This window comes from Pararge aegeria, chromosome 10, assembly GCF_905163445.1.
Source record: "Pararge aegeria chromosome 10, ilParAegt1.1, whole genome shotgun sequence".
NCBI lineage: Eukaryota > Metazoa > Arthropoda > Insecta > Lepidoptera > Nymphalidae > Pararge > Pararge aegeria.
Genome location: NC_053189.1, coordinates 3,740,719 through 3,755,765, shown reverse-complemented (window position 1 = coordinate 3,755,765; position 15,047 = coordinate 3,740,719). Strand labels below are relative to the sequence as shown.

At 35.4% G+C, this 15,047-nt stretch overlaps 1 protein-coding gene across 3 annotated transcripts in view; it reads right to left on the bottom strand.

Moving 5' to 3' along the window:
• Positions 1 to 5,099: 5,099 nt before the first annotated feature.
• LOC120626774 (glucose transporter type 1-like) overlaps positions 5,100 to 15,047 on the bottom strand; it is a 31,982-nt gene continuing 22,034 nt past the window's right edge. For all 3 annotated transcript variants that reach the window (XM_039894464.1, XM_039894465.1, XM_039894466.1), the window contains one exon: positions 5,100 to 6,808. In XM_039894464.1, coding sequence (XP_039750398.1) covers positions 5,406 to 6,808 — 1,403 coding nt within the window. In that variant the 3' untranslated portion in view covers positions 5,100 to 5,405. The remainder of the gene's footprint in view (positions 6,809 to 15,047) is intronic.

Below are 15,047 nucleotides of genomic sequence, written 5' to 3'. Positions count from 1 at the left end.
GTTGCCAGGATGTGTTCCTGGTATGCCCTGCGAAGTGTTGGTTTGTATATCGACGATAGTTTTCCGCTTACCATCAGGTGGCTCGGTCCGACTATTAATACTATAAAAAAAGTTAGTTTTGGTTGATATTAACTTATTTGTACTGACGACGGCCTCCCTGGCGCAACGGTGAGTGCTATGAATTTAAGTAGGTCCTGGGTAAAAATAAGTATGGATAAATTCATAGAATAAAACAACAAACATATTATTATAATACTAAATAATAATTTAATATCAACAGGCGAATTAAATTCTTACTTTTGTTATTCATAACTGATTTACATTATTGTGTTTTGTATCATATTATTTGTATCATTTAGACTAACATATAACAATTAAAAACCATAACACGAATAGTGCGATATATATCTTATAATAAATTATATATCTTAAAATAAATCTTGCGCGCGATATAAAAGGAGTGTGTAACTATACTTATAATAAATGCGATAAATAAAAAATGAAGAATTTGTTTATTTTAACGCCCCCATCTCTGAAACTATTATACCCAAAAATCCAAGAAATCTAAAAACGAATAAATCCAGAGAGACAGTGTTACGAAACCGATCGTTACGATCGTTCAGAGTAAATTGGACTTATAAATACAACCCATTGATGTCCACTGCTGGAAAAAGGTCTATTGCAAGGAGTTTCCATAATCCATTGTCCTGGGCCGCTTTCCAGCGGCTCCCAGCGACTCGCTTGATGTCTTCTATCCACCTCATTAGGGGCCGACCAACGCTGCGTTTACCGCTTCGGGGTCGCCATTCCGGAATTTTAGAACCCCAAGGTCTATCAGTTCTCGGAGCTATGTGCCCCGCCCACTTCAGCTTCGCGACTCGCTGAGCTGTTGGTAACTCTAGTTCTTCTACGGATCTCCTCATCTCTGATTTGATCACGTAGAGATACTCTTAGCATAGCTCTCTCTATCGCACGCTGAGTGACTCTGGGACTTCTTACGAGGCATATAGTAAGCGATCACGTTTCTGCTCCGTCAACATTGGCAACTCAGTAAAGTTAGTGTTTCGATACTTTAAACTTTTAATTATATAATTGAACTGCCTCGTTCATGTTCCACTGCAGATGAGAAGTTCCTCGATTCGATCCCCGGGTCGGGTCAGTGAATAACTATCGGGTATTTCTATCAAAAAAAAAATTGTTTTGACAAAATTTGGAAATCTCTTGGCGACGCCAACCACGAATAGCCACGCGTGTTTAGCCTAATAAAAACTTATTTGGTTTTGCACATTACGTCGTTTGTTGTTATTTTAGGCAGTATTGTTTGGGCATATAAAATACCTGTTATGTTATTTGAAAAAACACGCGTGGCGTGGCGTGAGGCGTTTTGCTATGTTATCGATTTATTGTCCCTGCTCTGTTGGTAATCAGTATAGAATAGTTTTAGTGCCACAATTAAAAGCGCACAAGTTCAAAAGTAACAATAAATATATTGCTTATATACTAAAATACTTATTTTAAAGTGTATAAAATAAAATACGCTTATTTATCTGTGCTCAATAAAGAGGTTATTTTCGAAAAAAATATTACTAAGTGTTGGCAACATAGGAGTCGGGGCGAAGACGGGGCAAGAACGGATTATGTCATAGATTCTACCCGTACCCGTACTCGTATCTCACCGATATTTACCGCTAGAGACTGGATTATATGCAACATTAAAAGCTCATATACAAACCTATACATGAAAAATGCTTGAAAAATGCAAAATACGCGAAAGTAAATGTTAAAAAAAATTTAAAACTTCTAATGCCAGTTTTCACTAACGATGAACATTGTCTAGACAATCATGTAGACATCGCCTAAATCGTTAGGCATTCGATTTAGGCGATTCCTATGTTTAGTGAATACGGGCATAAGTGAAGTGAACATTAAATTTGGTCGTATTTTATCACATTTAGCGCATTTTGGAATTGTACCGATAGTAATTATAAATATACTACGACAATACACACATCGCCATCTAGCCCCAAAGTAAGCGTAGCTTGTGTTATGGGTACTACAATGACTGATGAATATTTTTATGAATAATATACATAAAATACTTACACTGAAAAACATTCATGTTCATCACACAAACATTTTCCAGTCGTGGGAATCGACCTTTGACTCAGAAAGCAGGGTCGCTGCAAACTGCGCCAATGGCAAATTATGCATCATAACTAGATCTTATAGCATATAACCCGGTCTCTACTTATCACATAGGCGTAATAAGTTAACGAATATATTTCCTATTCCCATTGTGTATATATATTTACGAGTAACGGCCTACGGATCTGTACCCTTCCGTGGTTAATATCTGGAAAGCCCTTCCGGTCAACGTTTACCTGCTGCCTTTATAAAGTGTACCTCCAAATCAGACATCGCGCAAAGTAATAGTTACGGCTCTTAAAATCATACAAGTTCCAGTATACATCTCATTTTTTGAAATACAAGTAGGTACATATAGGTAGGTTGACTGGTAGAGATCGCTTTTAAGCGATAAGGCCGCCTTGTACCTTTTCTCCTTTATTTTAATTGTGTATTTTTTTAATGCTCGTGTTTTTTTTATTATTTGGTGTACAATAAAGTGTATTTCATCTATTTATTCATACATAACTTTTGTTTCTGTCCCCGACTTTGTTCCACCCAGAAGTAAATGTGATTGCACCTTTGCATCTAAACTACAAGCTTGCGCCGCTTTTGCCCCGGCTCCTATGTGATTAGTGCTTTAATCTATCATAAGTTTAAATTACATAAAATAAGTGTTCAAAGTGCATTTGATGTTGCTCCCTCACAAAATTTTATATAAGAATATTAAACAATTTTAAAACAATAAATTTGCTTTAAAACACTGAAAAAATTTCACATTGTCTCGTTAATGTTTCTCGAGAATTTTGGTATAACTACATTTAACTATGTGACCTAGCACCATAACATAAACAATACTAATTTTAGTAAAAAATCTTGTGAGCATACAGTGATGACTGTTTTTGTACAAGGAGGGCTTTAGGCGCCAATGCTTTTTAACTTCTTTTTATTTGTTTAAAGTGGTATTAAAATCTTTTCAAAAAGCGAAACGAAAAGTACCTGCAAGGGATAGTTAGTTCTAATATCATAGATCGTCCTACCAAAGCTTAATATAAAGTTTTTTTTTTTTTGTAACATACTTTATGCACCATCCACTTTCAACTTTTTTATCGGCTTCGTACGCTCAGGTTGCCTTTAAAACATCACTTTTAGTGATAAGGCCGCCTTTGCACCCTAGCCTAAGTACTATTACTGTTTTCTTTGTATTTTTCCTATTGTTTTGTGTTGCAATAAAGTTTTTCTATTCTATTCTATTCTTAATACTTGAGTGTTTTATATTGAGGATCAATAGTCCTAAAGACCTCCCTGTTGCTAATTAGTATAAAAATTAAGCAATAATTACTTTGTCTTTATTTATATATGTAATACATTTTCGATTAACGTTAATAGTTAAATTTTTTTTCTATTATAATATAAGTGTTATTGGCACTAAATATAATACACTAGGACGGTGAACTAGGAGCCTACAGAGTTTTGAAAGTTCAACTATTTATAAAATAACTATAACTACAACTAGTAGATGCAACAGTTTTGATGCGAGCTCACTGACCCTAAACATTGTTCTAGAACGTTGTCGATTAACAACGAATAATAAGTTTAATTTGCTAAAATCCACGTCAACCGACTAAGAGGGCGTACTAACATCGCTTAAAGCAGTATTATTTTTAATGTCATTTTTATATAGCATAACCTCATAAGTAAATATCCTTAAAATAAGTATTATAATTCTAAAACAAGATGGAAAATAAATAAATAACAACAACATCAATACACACAATACACACATCGCCATCTAGTCCCAAAGTAAGCGCAGCTTTTGTTATGGATGCTAATGGTCTCTCAAATTTTTACTGCAATCACCTATCCCTATAAAAAGCACTTGACACAAGATAGCTAAAGAATATTTTTATGAATATAATACACATAAGTACGTATAATATTCAGATAAACACCCAGACGCTGAAAATATTCATGTTCATCACAAAAACATCTGCAGTTGTGGGAATCGAACCCACGGCCTTGGACGCAGAAAGCAGGGTCGCTGCCCACTGCGCAAACCGGCTGTCAATATGTTATACTAAAGTTAAAATAATACTGATTTAAGCGCTTGTAGTTATAATTAGTAATAAGAAGTTATTTTTGGCGCGTAATGCATAATCTTATAAAATTATGCATGCAATATTTATATCCTCAATGTAATTAATTTCCTAGTTATTAATAAATAACACGACGTTTATTAATAAAGAATACTTGGAAAAGTTACGCAATGTTTTGTCAAGTTCTGACATTGGAAAGTCACTGTCAGTGTGTGTCATAATGTTGCGTAACTTTTCTAACGTTACGCCTTTTAAATATTTTTGTTGAATTTTTAATTACGCACTAAACAGACCAATCATACTTAATATATATATACATAGAATGATCCGATTATTGCGGATTATAGCAAATTAGGCTAAGGGCCCTTAACCACCGTCTGGCAAGTATCGGATAGCGTAAGTTCTGACAGTTCCTTCTCTTACGTCAAAGACAAAATAAATGAAGCTATCTTATCAGAAGGTGGTAAAACAGACCCTAAACAAACTCTGTACCAATATTTCATCAATGTTTCTTCAGTGAGGACGCATTTCAGACTAACAATTCCATAATGTAATATCATGATTGATAATAAAGGGAACAAACGTCAATAATATCTAAGGCACTGTAGAAGTTTAAAAAAAAAAAACATTAAAACGATCGAGCACCAAAATAATGTAAAATAATGCTTTAAATTTAAAATGATTATAATATAACAGACTTAAATAATAAACAAATATATTATCTTAAACACTATCATGGGAAAACGATTCTATTACAATTAAAATAATGGACCTCAAATTATAAGAATTATAATAGTAATAATTAATATCACATTAATCATGAAAATACGTTATGGTCGCTGTTAAAATACGTTTATACGCATTTAACTATATTAAATATTATATAGTTCCCCTAAAATATAACGTTTCATTTATTATAGTCCATTCCAAGTTAATAAGTACATGGTTATAATAATAAAATAGATTTAACGTACGTAAGGTTTCAGTCTTCCTAGCTTGAATACGAAATCGAAGACAAACGATTTCGGAGAGTAAATACAAGGTCCTACAAAAGTTGTCTCAAATGTTTACAATAAAACGAAATAATACAGTAACTATCACAATTTGTAGCGATCGCATATTGCGTTATTAGGTATGCTTACTGCTGTAAGGAATGTTTCTTAAGTTTAATCATTACATATAAAACTATTTTTTGAACAGAGCCGTCACTGCTTCGATAGTCTTATTTTTGGTTTCAGGTAATTTCAAATAAGTGAACGCGAAAAATAGTATCAAAAGTACCGTGTAAGGTAAGAACACATAATTCCCTAACAATTCTGACAAAGGAATGAATGTAAGTCCAACGATGAAGTTCGCGAACCAGTTGATAAGGGCCCCGATACTGACGGCGGCACTTCGAGCCCCCTGGCCGAACAACTCTGACAAAATCATCCAAGGGATAGAGCTGGGACCGACACCAAAGAATCCAACATAAAATAGCGTGAACAAAACAGCAAACACACTCATTGTTGCATTATTTTCGTACGTGAAGAATGCTATCGTCATCAGTACGGAAAATACAGCCATGCCACCGAGCCCGGTCAGCTGCAGGGTTCTTCTGCCGAGGCGATCTATAAGTGGTATCGACACTAAAGCCATGAGCAACAACATGCTTCCGACACCGATGGAAGCTAATCGCGCATCTCGTTCAGAAAGGCCAGTGTTAATGAAAATTGTGGACGAGTAATATAGTACGGCATTGATCCCTCCGAGCTGTTGCGATAGGTGCATTACGATACCAATAATTAAAGGTGCACGTAGGGACTCAATGCGGATTAGGTCTAAAATTGTGAATTTCTCCTCCTGCTGCTCCGCGTGATACTCATCGTGCATGTCCTTGACTTCTTCATCAATTTCAGATGTTCCTCGGATATTGGTTAGTACTCGACGCGCTTGTTCCTCATCGCGCTGGACTAGTAAAAGGTACCGCGGAGATTCTGGTGCAAATGGTATCATCACGCATTGCGCTGCCGATGGTACAATGGCCAAACCTAGAAGCCAGGGCCAACCGTTGTCGCTCCCCAGTACCGAATCGATACCCAAAATCTGTCCTCCAACTAACCCGATAGCCACAGCCAGCTGGTTAACAGTTCCGAACGCGCCACGTAATCTCACAGGTGCAATCTCTGACACGTAAGTTGGGGAAGCGGTTGTCGCGAAACCACAGTTGATACCGATTAGAAATCTGCCGATAATCAACATTGTCAGCGATGACGCCACTTTGCTGAAGCCCATGAAAACTGCTCCAATCACGCCAAAGGCTGCATTCGCTAGCAGAGCGAATTTTCGACCACGTTTGTCGGCGACCCAACTGGCTAGTGGGCATCCAATCATTCCACCGATAGCGAATATACTGACGATAACGCCGAAAACGGTGCCAGAGTTAACGTCATTGTTTTTCTTTATGAAGTTTTCGATGAACTCTCTCGGTGCGTTAATTACCCCCGTATTGAATCCGAACTGGAGCATTCCGAGTACGGCCGCGGAGACGGCGTACAGCAGTGGGCCGGTTGTGCCTCCCCCTGACATCTTGCGCTTTGGTACCGACTCTGAAAAGAGAGATAAATAATCATATTAGAGACTGGTTCAAGATCGGATTAAGATACGTTATCGATTTACTGGCTGATCCCTCAATGAAATGTCAAGATACGAGTATGTAGGCTACAATAATAACATTATTAAAACTGGCAACTGGCTTTGCCATGATAAAACCCAACTTCATAGTTGTGTCTGTTGCCCGCGTCCTTTGTCTGCGTTTATTACGGTTTTTTTTGTGAAAAAAAGCCTATTTTACTCTCAACTAACTCTAACTAACTCTATGCCAAAATCAAGTTGATCGGTTGCTTGGTTAGGGCGTAAAGGACAGACAAAAAACAAACATACTTTCGCATTTATAACATTAGAAAGGATTATAAAACTTTTTTTTATTATTGGAATTATATTAATAAGATGATTTAAAAAAAGATTTATTTCAGTTATATATTTATTATATTATAAAGTTTCTGTGGTATCGGAACTAATTCAAGGTTTTGGATAAATTATATATCCTTATCTGATAAAAGACCGGTCTGGTTCTGCCACTTATAACAGAACTACTGGCGAACTCGTAACGCCCAGAGATTTAACGTAAAAGTACAATATGCTGCGATACTAAACGCCGTTAAGAATTATTAGATTAAACATTACTACCATGAAACGGGCTAGCATGCGTGCAATGAGATAATTATCTCTTTCCGTTTCTAGTATTTATTCTATACTAGCTGTTTCCCGCGACTTCGCCTGCGTTTGATGTTGTCTTTTTATGTGGCATTCAATTTAGTTTTAGTTCTAAAAAAAATTAAAGTATTCAGTATCGCTAAGCCTTAAATGAGGGGTTTGCTGCTGTCCGCTGAGGAGTTCTGACCTCTATCTCCAACCACATTAATCAGATCTACGCAAAGTTTGGGCAAAAAAAAATACATATTACAACCTCTATAGTACAAAAATAATTATTTAAATCAGTTATAGAAATAGCTAGACTAGTTTATTTTGCGTACTTTCATAGTGTTATGTCCTATGGAATCTTGTTATGGGGTAAAGCAGCTGATATCGAAACTATATTTATATTGCAGAAAAGAGCGGTACGGTCAATATATAAACTTAAATCACGCGAATCCCTCCGTGAGAAGTTTAAAGAAATAGGCATACTTACTGTAGCTTCACAATATATTTATAACAATATAGTATTTGTAAGACAACATATTAGTATTTATAAACAAAAAGTGGACATAAACAGTCGACTTACAAGAAATGGTCATAAATTAGTGTCATCTGCATATCGTCTGCGTAAGGTACAGGGATCATTTGTGGGATTGAGTATACGCTTTTATAATATGATTCCTAAGGTGATTTTGGACCTGCCAATGCACAAGTTTAAAGAATTTGTTAAAACACACTTATTACAGCGAGGTTACTATACAATTGATGATTTTTTTAATGACAAGGTTGCTTGGAAGCTTCCGGCTCCGCTTTCAGCTCTCACAAGATAGAAAAATGAATGTTAAAATGCAAAATGTAAATTGTTGATGTTAGAAAAGAGCAACTGCTGAGTTTCTTGCCGGCTTCTTCTCGGTAGAATCTGCCTTCCGAACCGGTGGTAGAATCACTACAAACAGACAGACTTGACGTTTCAAAAGTGCTTATATTAGGCCTACTTGAAATAAATGAATTTTGAATTTAAATGAATTTTGAATTTTATAGTTTGTCGGAGTTATGGTGTAAAATCGTCAAACACTTTCATCCCCTCTCCCAAAGGAACCGATTTCGGGATAAAAGAAATCATAAGTCCTATATTACTTCTAACACTTCCAAGAATTAGTGTACAAAGTTTCATGAGGATCGGTTAAGTAGTTTTTGCGTGAAAACGTAACAAACAAACTTACATTGACATTTATAATATTAGCCTATCATTGTCTATCCTGGCTAACATAATATTGACGTGGTGCGCATGCTAACTCTACAGGTCATAGCACTAATTCTCAGATCGCTCAGTCAATAAGATGCTATTTCCATAGAAAAACACATCATTTGATAATCCCATATTCATCGCAAATATTGTATGGACTACGGACTTAATCATACTCGTTCTGATAGGAGACCCGTGCCCTGTAGTTTTCCTTAACCGTTTAAGCAAATGATATTTTTTTTTTTTAAATTTAATAAATAATATAATATATAATAAATTTACAAAAATGATATTTTGATATTTAATTGCTAAAAAAGCACACAACTTAAAAAATTGTGCCCGGGTTCGAACCTCCGAAAGTGAAGCCGAAGTCCAAACCACTATGCTATCGCCGTTTCAAAAGCAGTTACTTAAATCAATAGATATTTGAATAACACTCATAAAAACTTGCACATGTACGGGCTGTAAACACAAACCAGAACGATCTCAATTAAGCACACTGATTGCACACTCTATGATTGAAGCGAGGCGAATTGCCTATTAGTATTCAGACTGTATTTTACCTATTTATTTTTGAACAAAATATTATTTATTTTCCATGCATAAAAAAATATGAAATAACTATAAACTCCAAACGCAAGCCATAGGTTCGATCAATTGTATTTGTGGACTAGCTGTGCAATGAGTCTCGCCCGCGTTAATTACGGGACACAGTGTACTGGTACAGAGTCAGCGGCGTGCACTTCATACATGCACAAAAGCACTACATACCCAAATTATTGTATACAACTCGTTGTAGTTGGAGGAGAATTTTTCCATGTTATGTCATGTACCTGCTTTATGCATACCCTGGTCAGAAACCCTGTGCACGCCACTATACATAGTTTACAACGTATCTCAATAAATCAGATACCAATCGTATAGATGTATATTTTAGTGCCCAACCCTTTCGCAAGTTTCATTCAATAAAAAAAACCTGCGTAATCACGAAATTTTAGGTTTCGAGACTCGAGCCTTTAAACTCTTTAGTAAAATCGGATGCAATTCGGTTAAGCGAAAATAAATACAATATTACGGAATCGGTAGATAACCATGGCATCGTTGGACTCTGCTTGAATTCTCAAAAAAAGGTAGAAATTAAAAATTTAAAGACTAAATACATTTGAAAAAGTTATGAAAGAAGTAGCATTTTAAAATTAGTTGAGTTTAGGTATAACAGCGTCTTTATTCTTCAGATCTCTTCATTCAGTAGGTACCTAAGCCATTTTAGTTATTTTGGGATATCAGTATATTGGTCGATCTTATATACTCGTAAATCAATGGAAATTTTAGCTAATCTTACAATATTTCATTTAGAAATTCAATAGCTTAAATGCATTGTTTAGTTTGACTATATGCAATGTTTACAAAATTCATTTCTAAAATGGTCGACCTTGTCATTCATAAAATAATACAAAACCCGAAGGTCACAAAATCTTTAAGCACTTTCGTTGTGGTTACCTAATTGTTAAAGATTAGACAAACATTTCATGCTTTGAGTAGGCTTTAAACGTCAAATATTTTAGACCAAATTAAAGATAACAAAACCTTGAGGGCAGCAGCTATGTGATGCCTTCACGTAGAATATTCTATTTCACTGTTGTCCCTTATAACAAATAATATGTCATTCCAGCATAACACACAAAACTATATTTACTGTTACATCTTTCGTCATACCGTAAATTCGCATTAGTGTGCAATGGTATATTTGTCTAGTTCATTGACAGGTGCTTAGAAAGTAGACCATTAAAAAAAACGCACGACGATGACTTAACAATTATTCTTTGTAAAGTCAACATCTCCTGAGGATGCTCTGGAGTCGGAGCGAAATGTGCGTAGAGAGCTACATTGCCGAAGATCTGTTTGGTGTGGAATACGAAGATTGAAGAAAATATAAATTACACCGTACGAATTCTACTGCTTTTAAATTAAGCTTAATTTTTATTGGTCCAGCTGATGGTTAATGAAAAATTATCGCCTGGTAAACCAAGTGTCCTTGAACCTGATGCGTAGGTTATAAGCTTCATATGCCTGTATACTGGCAACCACTTCTGTAATGCAACGAGCTCTGTCACCTAAAGTTCTACTTCCACTAAGGTGTTCATAATCATTTTATTATTTCTATTTCTATAAACTTACGTTAACATACAAGTGGTACCTTAGGGAAATAATAAATAATCTAACAAAGACAGACACAAGAAAGAATCCATTAATGATTTTTTCCCAAAAAATAAAATGTGTGCGTGTACTAGTGTACACACGTAAGAAGTGAAACTTCTTTATGACCTAATGTTTCGAAAAATTTCAACTATGTGCAACGAAATTTGTTAAATAAAGTTAAATTAGATAAAGTGTAACAAAAGGCTTTTACTATCATAGGCATGAATACAAAAAATAAATACCATAATCACACCCACGTGTTGGTATATTGAAAAAGATGGCGCGTAACGGATAAATGTGACGCGTAACCGAAAAATGTGATATTAAATTTCTTCCCAACGCTAAAGAAGTTTCACTTCTAAGAAATAACCAACGAGGGCAACAGCTGGTTTATAATAAACCATAATATGCCACAAGATAATGTGTTTGATAATAGTCTGTTGATAGAGACAGCAGAAGGTGAGACCGCGTTCAAGCGTCACGATCCATTTGAATACCCATTATCAGTGACCTTATAATAGTAGCATATTGAATAAATGAACGAATGAATGAAATGAATTACGAATGAATTATCTTTCGCCTTATTCTACGTTTGTAGAAAAAAAGACACTAACAATAGAAAAAAGGTATTTAATACAATTGAAAGTTTTATTATAACGCATTATTTAGTTATCATTTTAGGTATCAGACAACCAAGTTCCACTCAACATTAAAGTTTGAGAATTTTGTACAATTGAATCAATTAAATCACCGGAATAAGCCCGCAGACAATTGAAAATATATACAATGTCAACCTTTTTTACCTAAATGTTGACTATAGCTAATTTGTCGTGTTCGTAAAGTGTGTTTCGTGTCGGCTTTTTGGTGACAGTGTGCGCGCGCATCGTATTAATTTTCCCCTATCATTTTTCCGAAACAAGAAGTATATCTTAAATAAACGAAACTGAATATACTATGCTCTCTACGACTATCTAGAAGAACGCCGGCTCCAGCTCCCACTCCCGCATATATCCCGCTCCCCTTGGGAGTCAGATGAAAAAGGGCAGAGTATCGGTATTAAACTTTAGCAGCAATGCTGTGACACAAATTTACGGGGTCATGATTACCTAAATCACGGAAACGACTACGTATCACGAAATTCACATGTTATAAGGTCAAAATATCGATTGACACCGAAAGCTAACAATAAAGGTGTTTGACCGACCTACTATGTAGACTTTTTACTCATACTTAAAGGCCGAAGCTTAGTTTCGACTCGACACTGTTTAACTGTCCACCAATTCGCACTGGGCCTGCGTGGTGGAACGCGGCCTTCACCCCTTCTCATTGTGGGAGGAGACCCGTGGTCTTTAGTGGGCCGGTAATGGGTTTATGTGATGACTGTTTCAATGGCGGTTAAACTCAAACTAAAGATTCACCAACGATTTCTGGCCTAGACGACGTGTTTTTCACGAGAGAACAGCGCGTCATGAACCAGGATACAGAGTGTCTTGTATGAGATTTTATTTCTAATAACGTGAAAGTTAACTACGATGTTTATGCAATCAAAATGATGAGGATGATTTGTAGTCGAGTCGACTAGGAAACAGTATTTTCACTAGATGGCGCTAGAACTGTATGACGAGCGGGCAACTCGTCGTCGAATTTTTAGTTTTTATAACAACTTACTTTATGCCTCTCGACGATTACTTTTCCAAGCTTTGATATATGTGGAGTTTTTATCGAATCGAAATTGTATGCAAAAGCCTTAATGCTAAAATTGGGTAGGAAAATAATCCAACGAAGTCAGGTTAGGTTAGGTTAGGTTAAAAAAAATCTCTTTGAATTATTTTAGCTTAGAACCCTGTGGATAAGTTTTTAAAAGAAGTAGGACAGCGTTTGTATAGAGTTATTCCAGTGAGCAGCTTTTTATAACTTGACCTTTTTTACAGCATAATAAATTTGCGATCTCATCATGCATGGATAAATCAGATTTAATTAATTAAACTTAAGTTAGATGTTAAAAAGTGTTCATGTCATAAGTGTTCACTTCAGATGCCCTAATAAGATAAGTTTTCAATATTTATGAACAGTTTAAAAAAAAAAATTTTCCTGCTAGTTTATAATATATGGGATCAGACCCAAAATCTAACCGAAAAAGCGTGCGCCAGATATGCGTTTATCTAATAAATTATTCCTCGAAGTTAATTTTCAATTAATTGCAGAAACCAGACAAATCTGTGTGAAGTATTTTAAAATAAATATTTTTTATTTAGCTTCTATTTACTTACAGCTCGTCGGAAATCGTTCGTCACTGAAAATTAACTGAAAGCAGATATCCATATCTCCAAATATTACAGCAGCGATAACCATATCACAATACAGATAATAATTGAGCTGATCTATTGCTGATAACAACAATCCAATTAGATAGGCGTAATACCTGATAATAGTGAGGTATATTGATTAATATAATTAAACGTTCGGGGACTTTGATCACTTTAGTTCTTCTAAGATATGCCTTCAATTTAATTTTAAAAAGATAATGAGAAGTGAAATAGTAAAAGTGCATACAATAAGTTGAGGGTCAAATGAGTTTTCACGACGCTGGCGAGATTCAATTTTTTATATGCGGTGATAGCCAGTGGCTCTGGGTTTCTTACCAGGGTATGCATACTGCCGGAAAAGTGCATAACTGGCCAAAATCCAGCTCCGACACGACTTGTATATGAATTTTAGGGTAGGCAGTGCTTTAGTGCATGTATGAAGTGCACGCCACTGGTGATAGCCGACTTCACTTTCGGGGGGCTTAGTTCGAATCCCAGCAACGCAACTATAACTTATCTCTAAGTAAGTTTTTTCTTAAGCAATTAAAATATCACTTTTTTTCAACGATGAACGAAAACATCGTGAGGAAACCTGCATGCCTGAGAATTCGCCATAATGTTTTCAAAGATTTGTGGAGTCTACCAATCCGCACTGGGCCAGCGTATACTACGGCCACTTCTCATTGTGGGTCCGTGCCCTGTGATGAGATGAATGGATAAAATGCAGCCTAACGTCTCGAAAATACCTATTCGCTCTCGATTTAAAGGTATTTTTATATTATAGGGAGTTGGGAAAACTGAATCGGCACTTGAGATATTTCTGGGGCAGAACGTTCTAGTTAGCAAGAACTTTGAAAGTATGAAAATTTATACTTACGAGTACTTATTTATTTAAGATACCTATAATACAATTAAAACTAACTACTAAAATACTATTCCCGAGATATAAAAAAATTAAAACTTTTGAAAAACGACTACTCGAATGTAATTTTATCAGACAAAATCTACATAAACGCGAACGATGTCGCGGGATGAAGCTAGTTTTTGAATTGTATATTCAGTAATCGTGGTTCAATTTAACAGCGTAGGACTTATTTCCATTCCACAGATTAAATTTCGAAGCACCTTGTGGGTTTTTAACCACGGTAATGCCAGCCCTGCCACAGTAAAAAAAGCCTGCAACCTTATTCAAATAGCAGCCTAATCACGTCGTTTTAAAAGTAGATAAGATAAGTTAAATATTACTTTGGTATGTTTATGTAATAAACGACGCGACGAGTCAACAAAAAGTGTACCTTATCTACTTAGACATTTAAATGTGCTATACAATATGAACTAGCGACCCGACGCGACGCGGCTTCGAACGGGCGTAATTAAGTTACTTATGTGGGGCAGTTTGGAGTGAATAATAATAGAATTCCGTAGGACATTAATTTAACCTAAGCGCATAAAAATAGGCAATAAGCATGTAATACGTATAAGTATTTACTAAATTTTTTTAAAAAGAAATTAAAGAATATCTTTTGTAAAAAAAAAAAACATTTGAACTAGGATCCCTGGGTGTGTTTATTCTTTTTTATTTATTTTTGCGGTTGGATCGCTGGAATATAATAATAAATATATATTATATAATGTCCTTGACATTATATATATATATATATCATTATTTATTTATTGACTATTGTCGGTGGTTATTTTATCGTCAGGGTCGTCAAGGACATGCATGGGGGTTGGCATGGGGGTTGGCAGTAACGATAACTCTCCTTAAATTTGACGTATCGAGATCGCGTTTGTTTAGTAAAGTAATAGCTTCAGTCATCATCATAGTCATTAATAAAA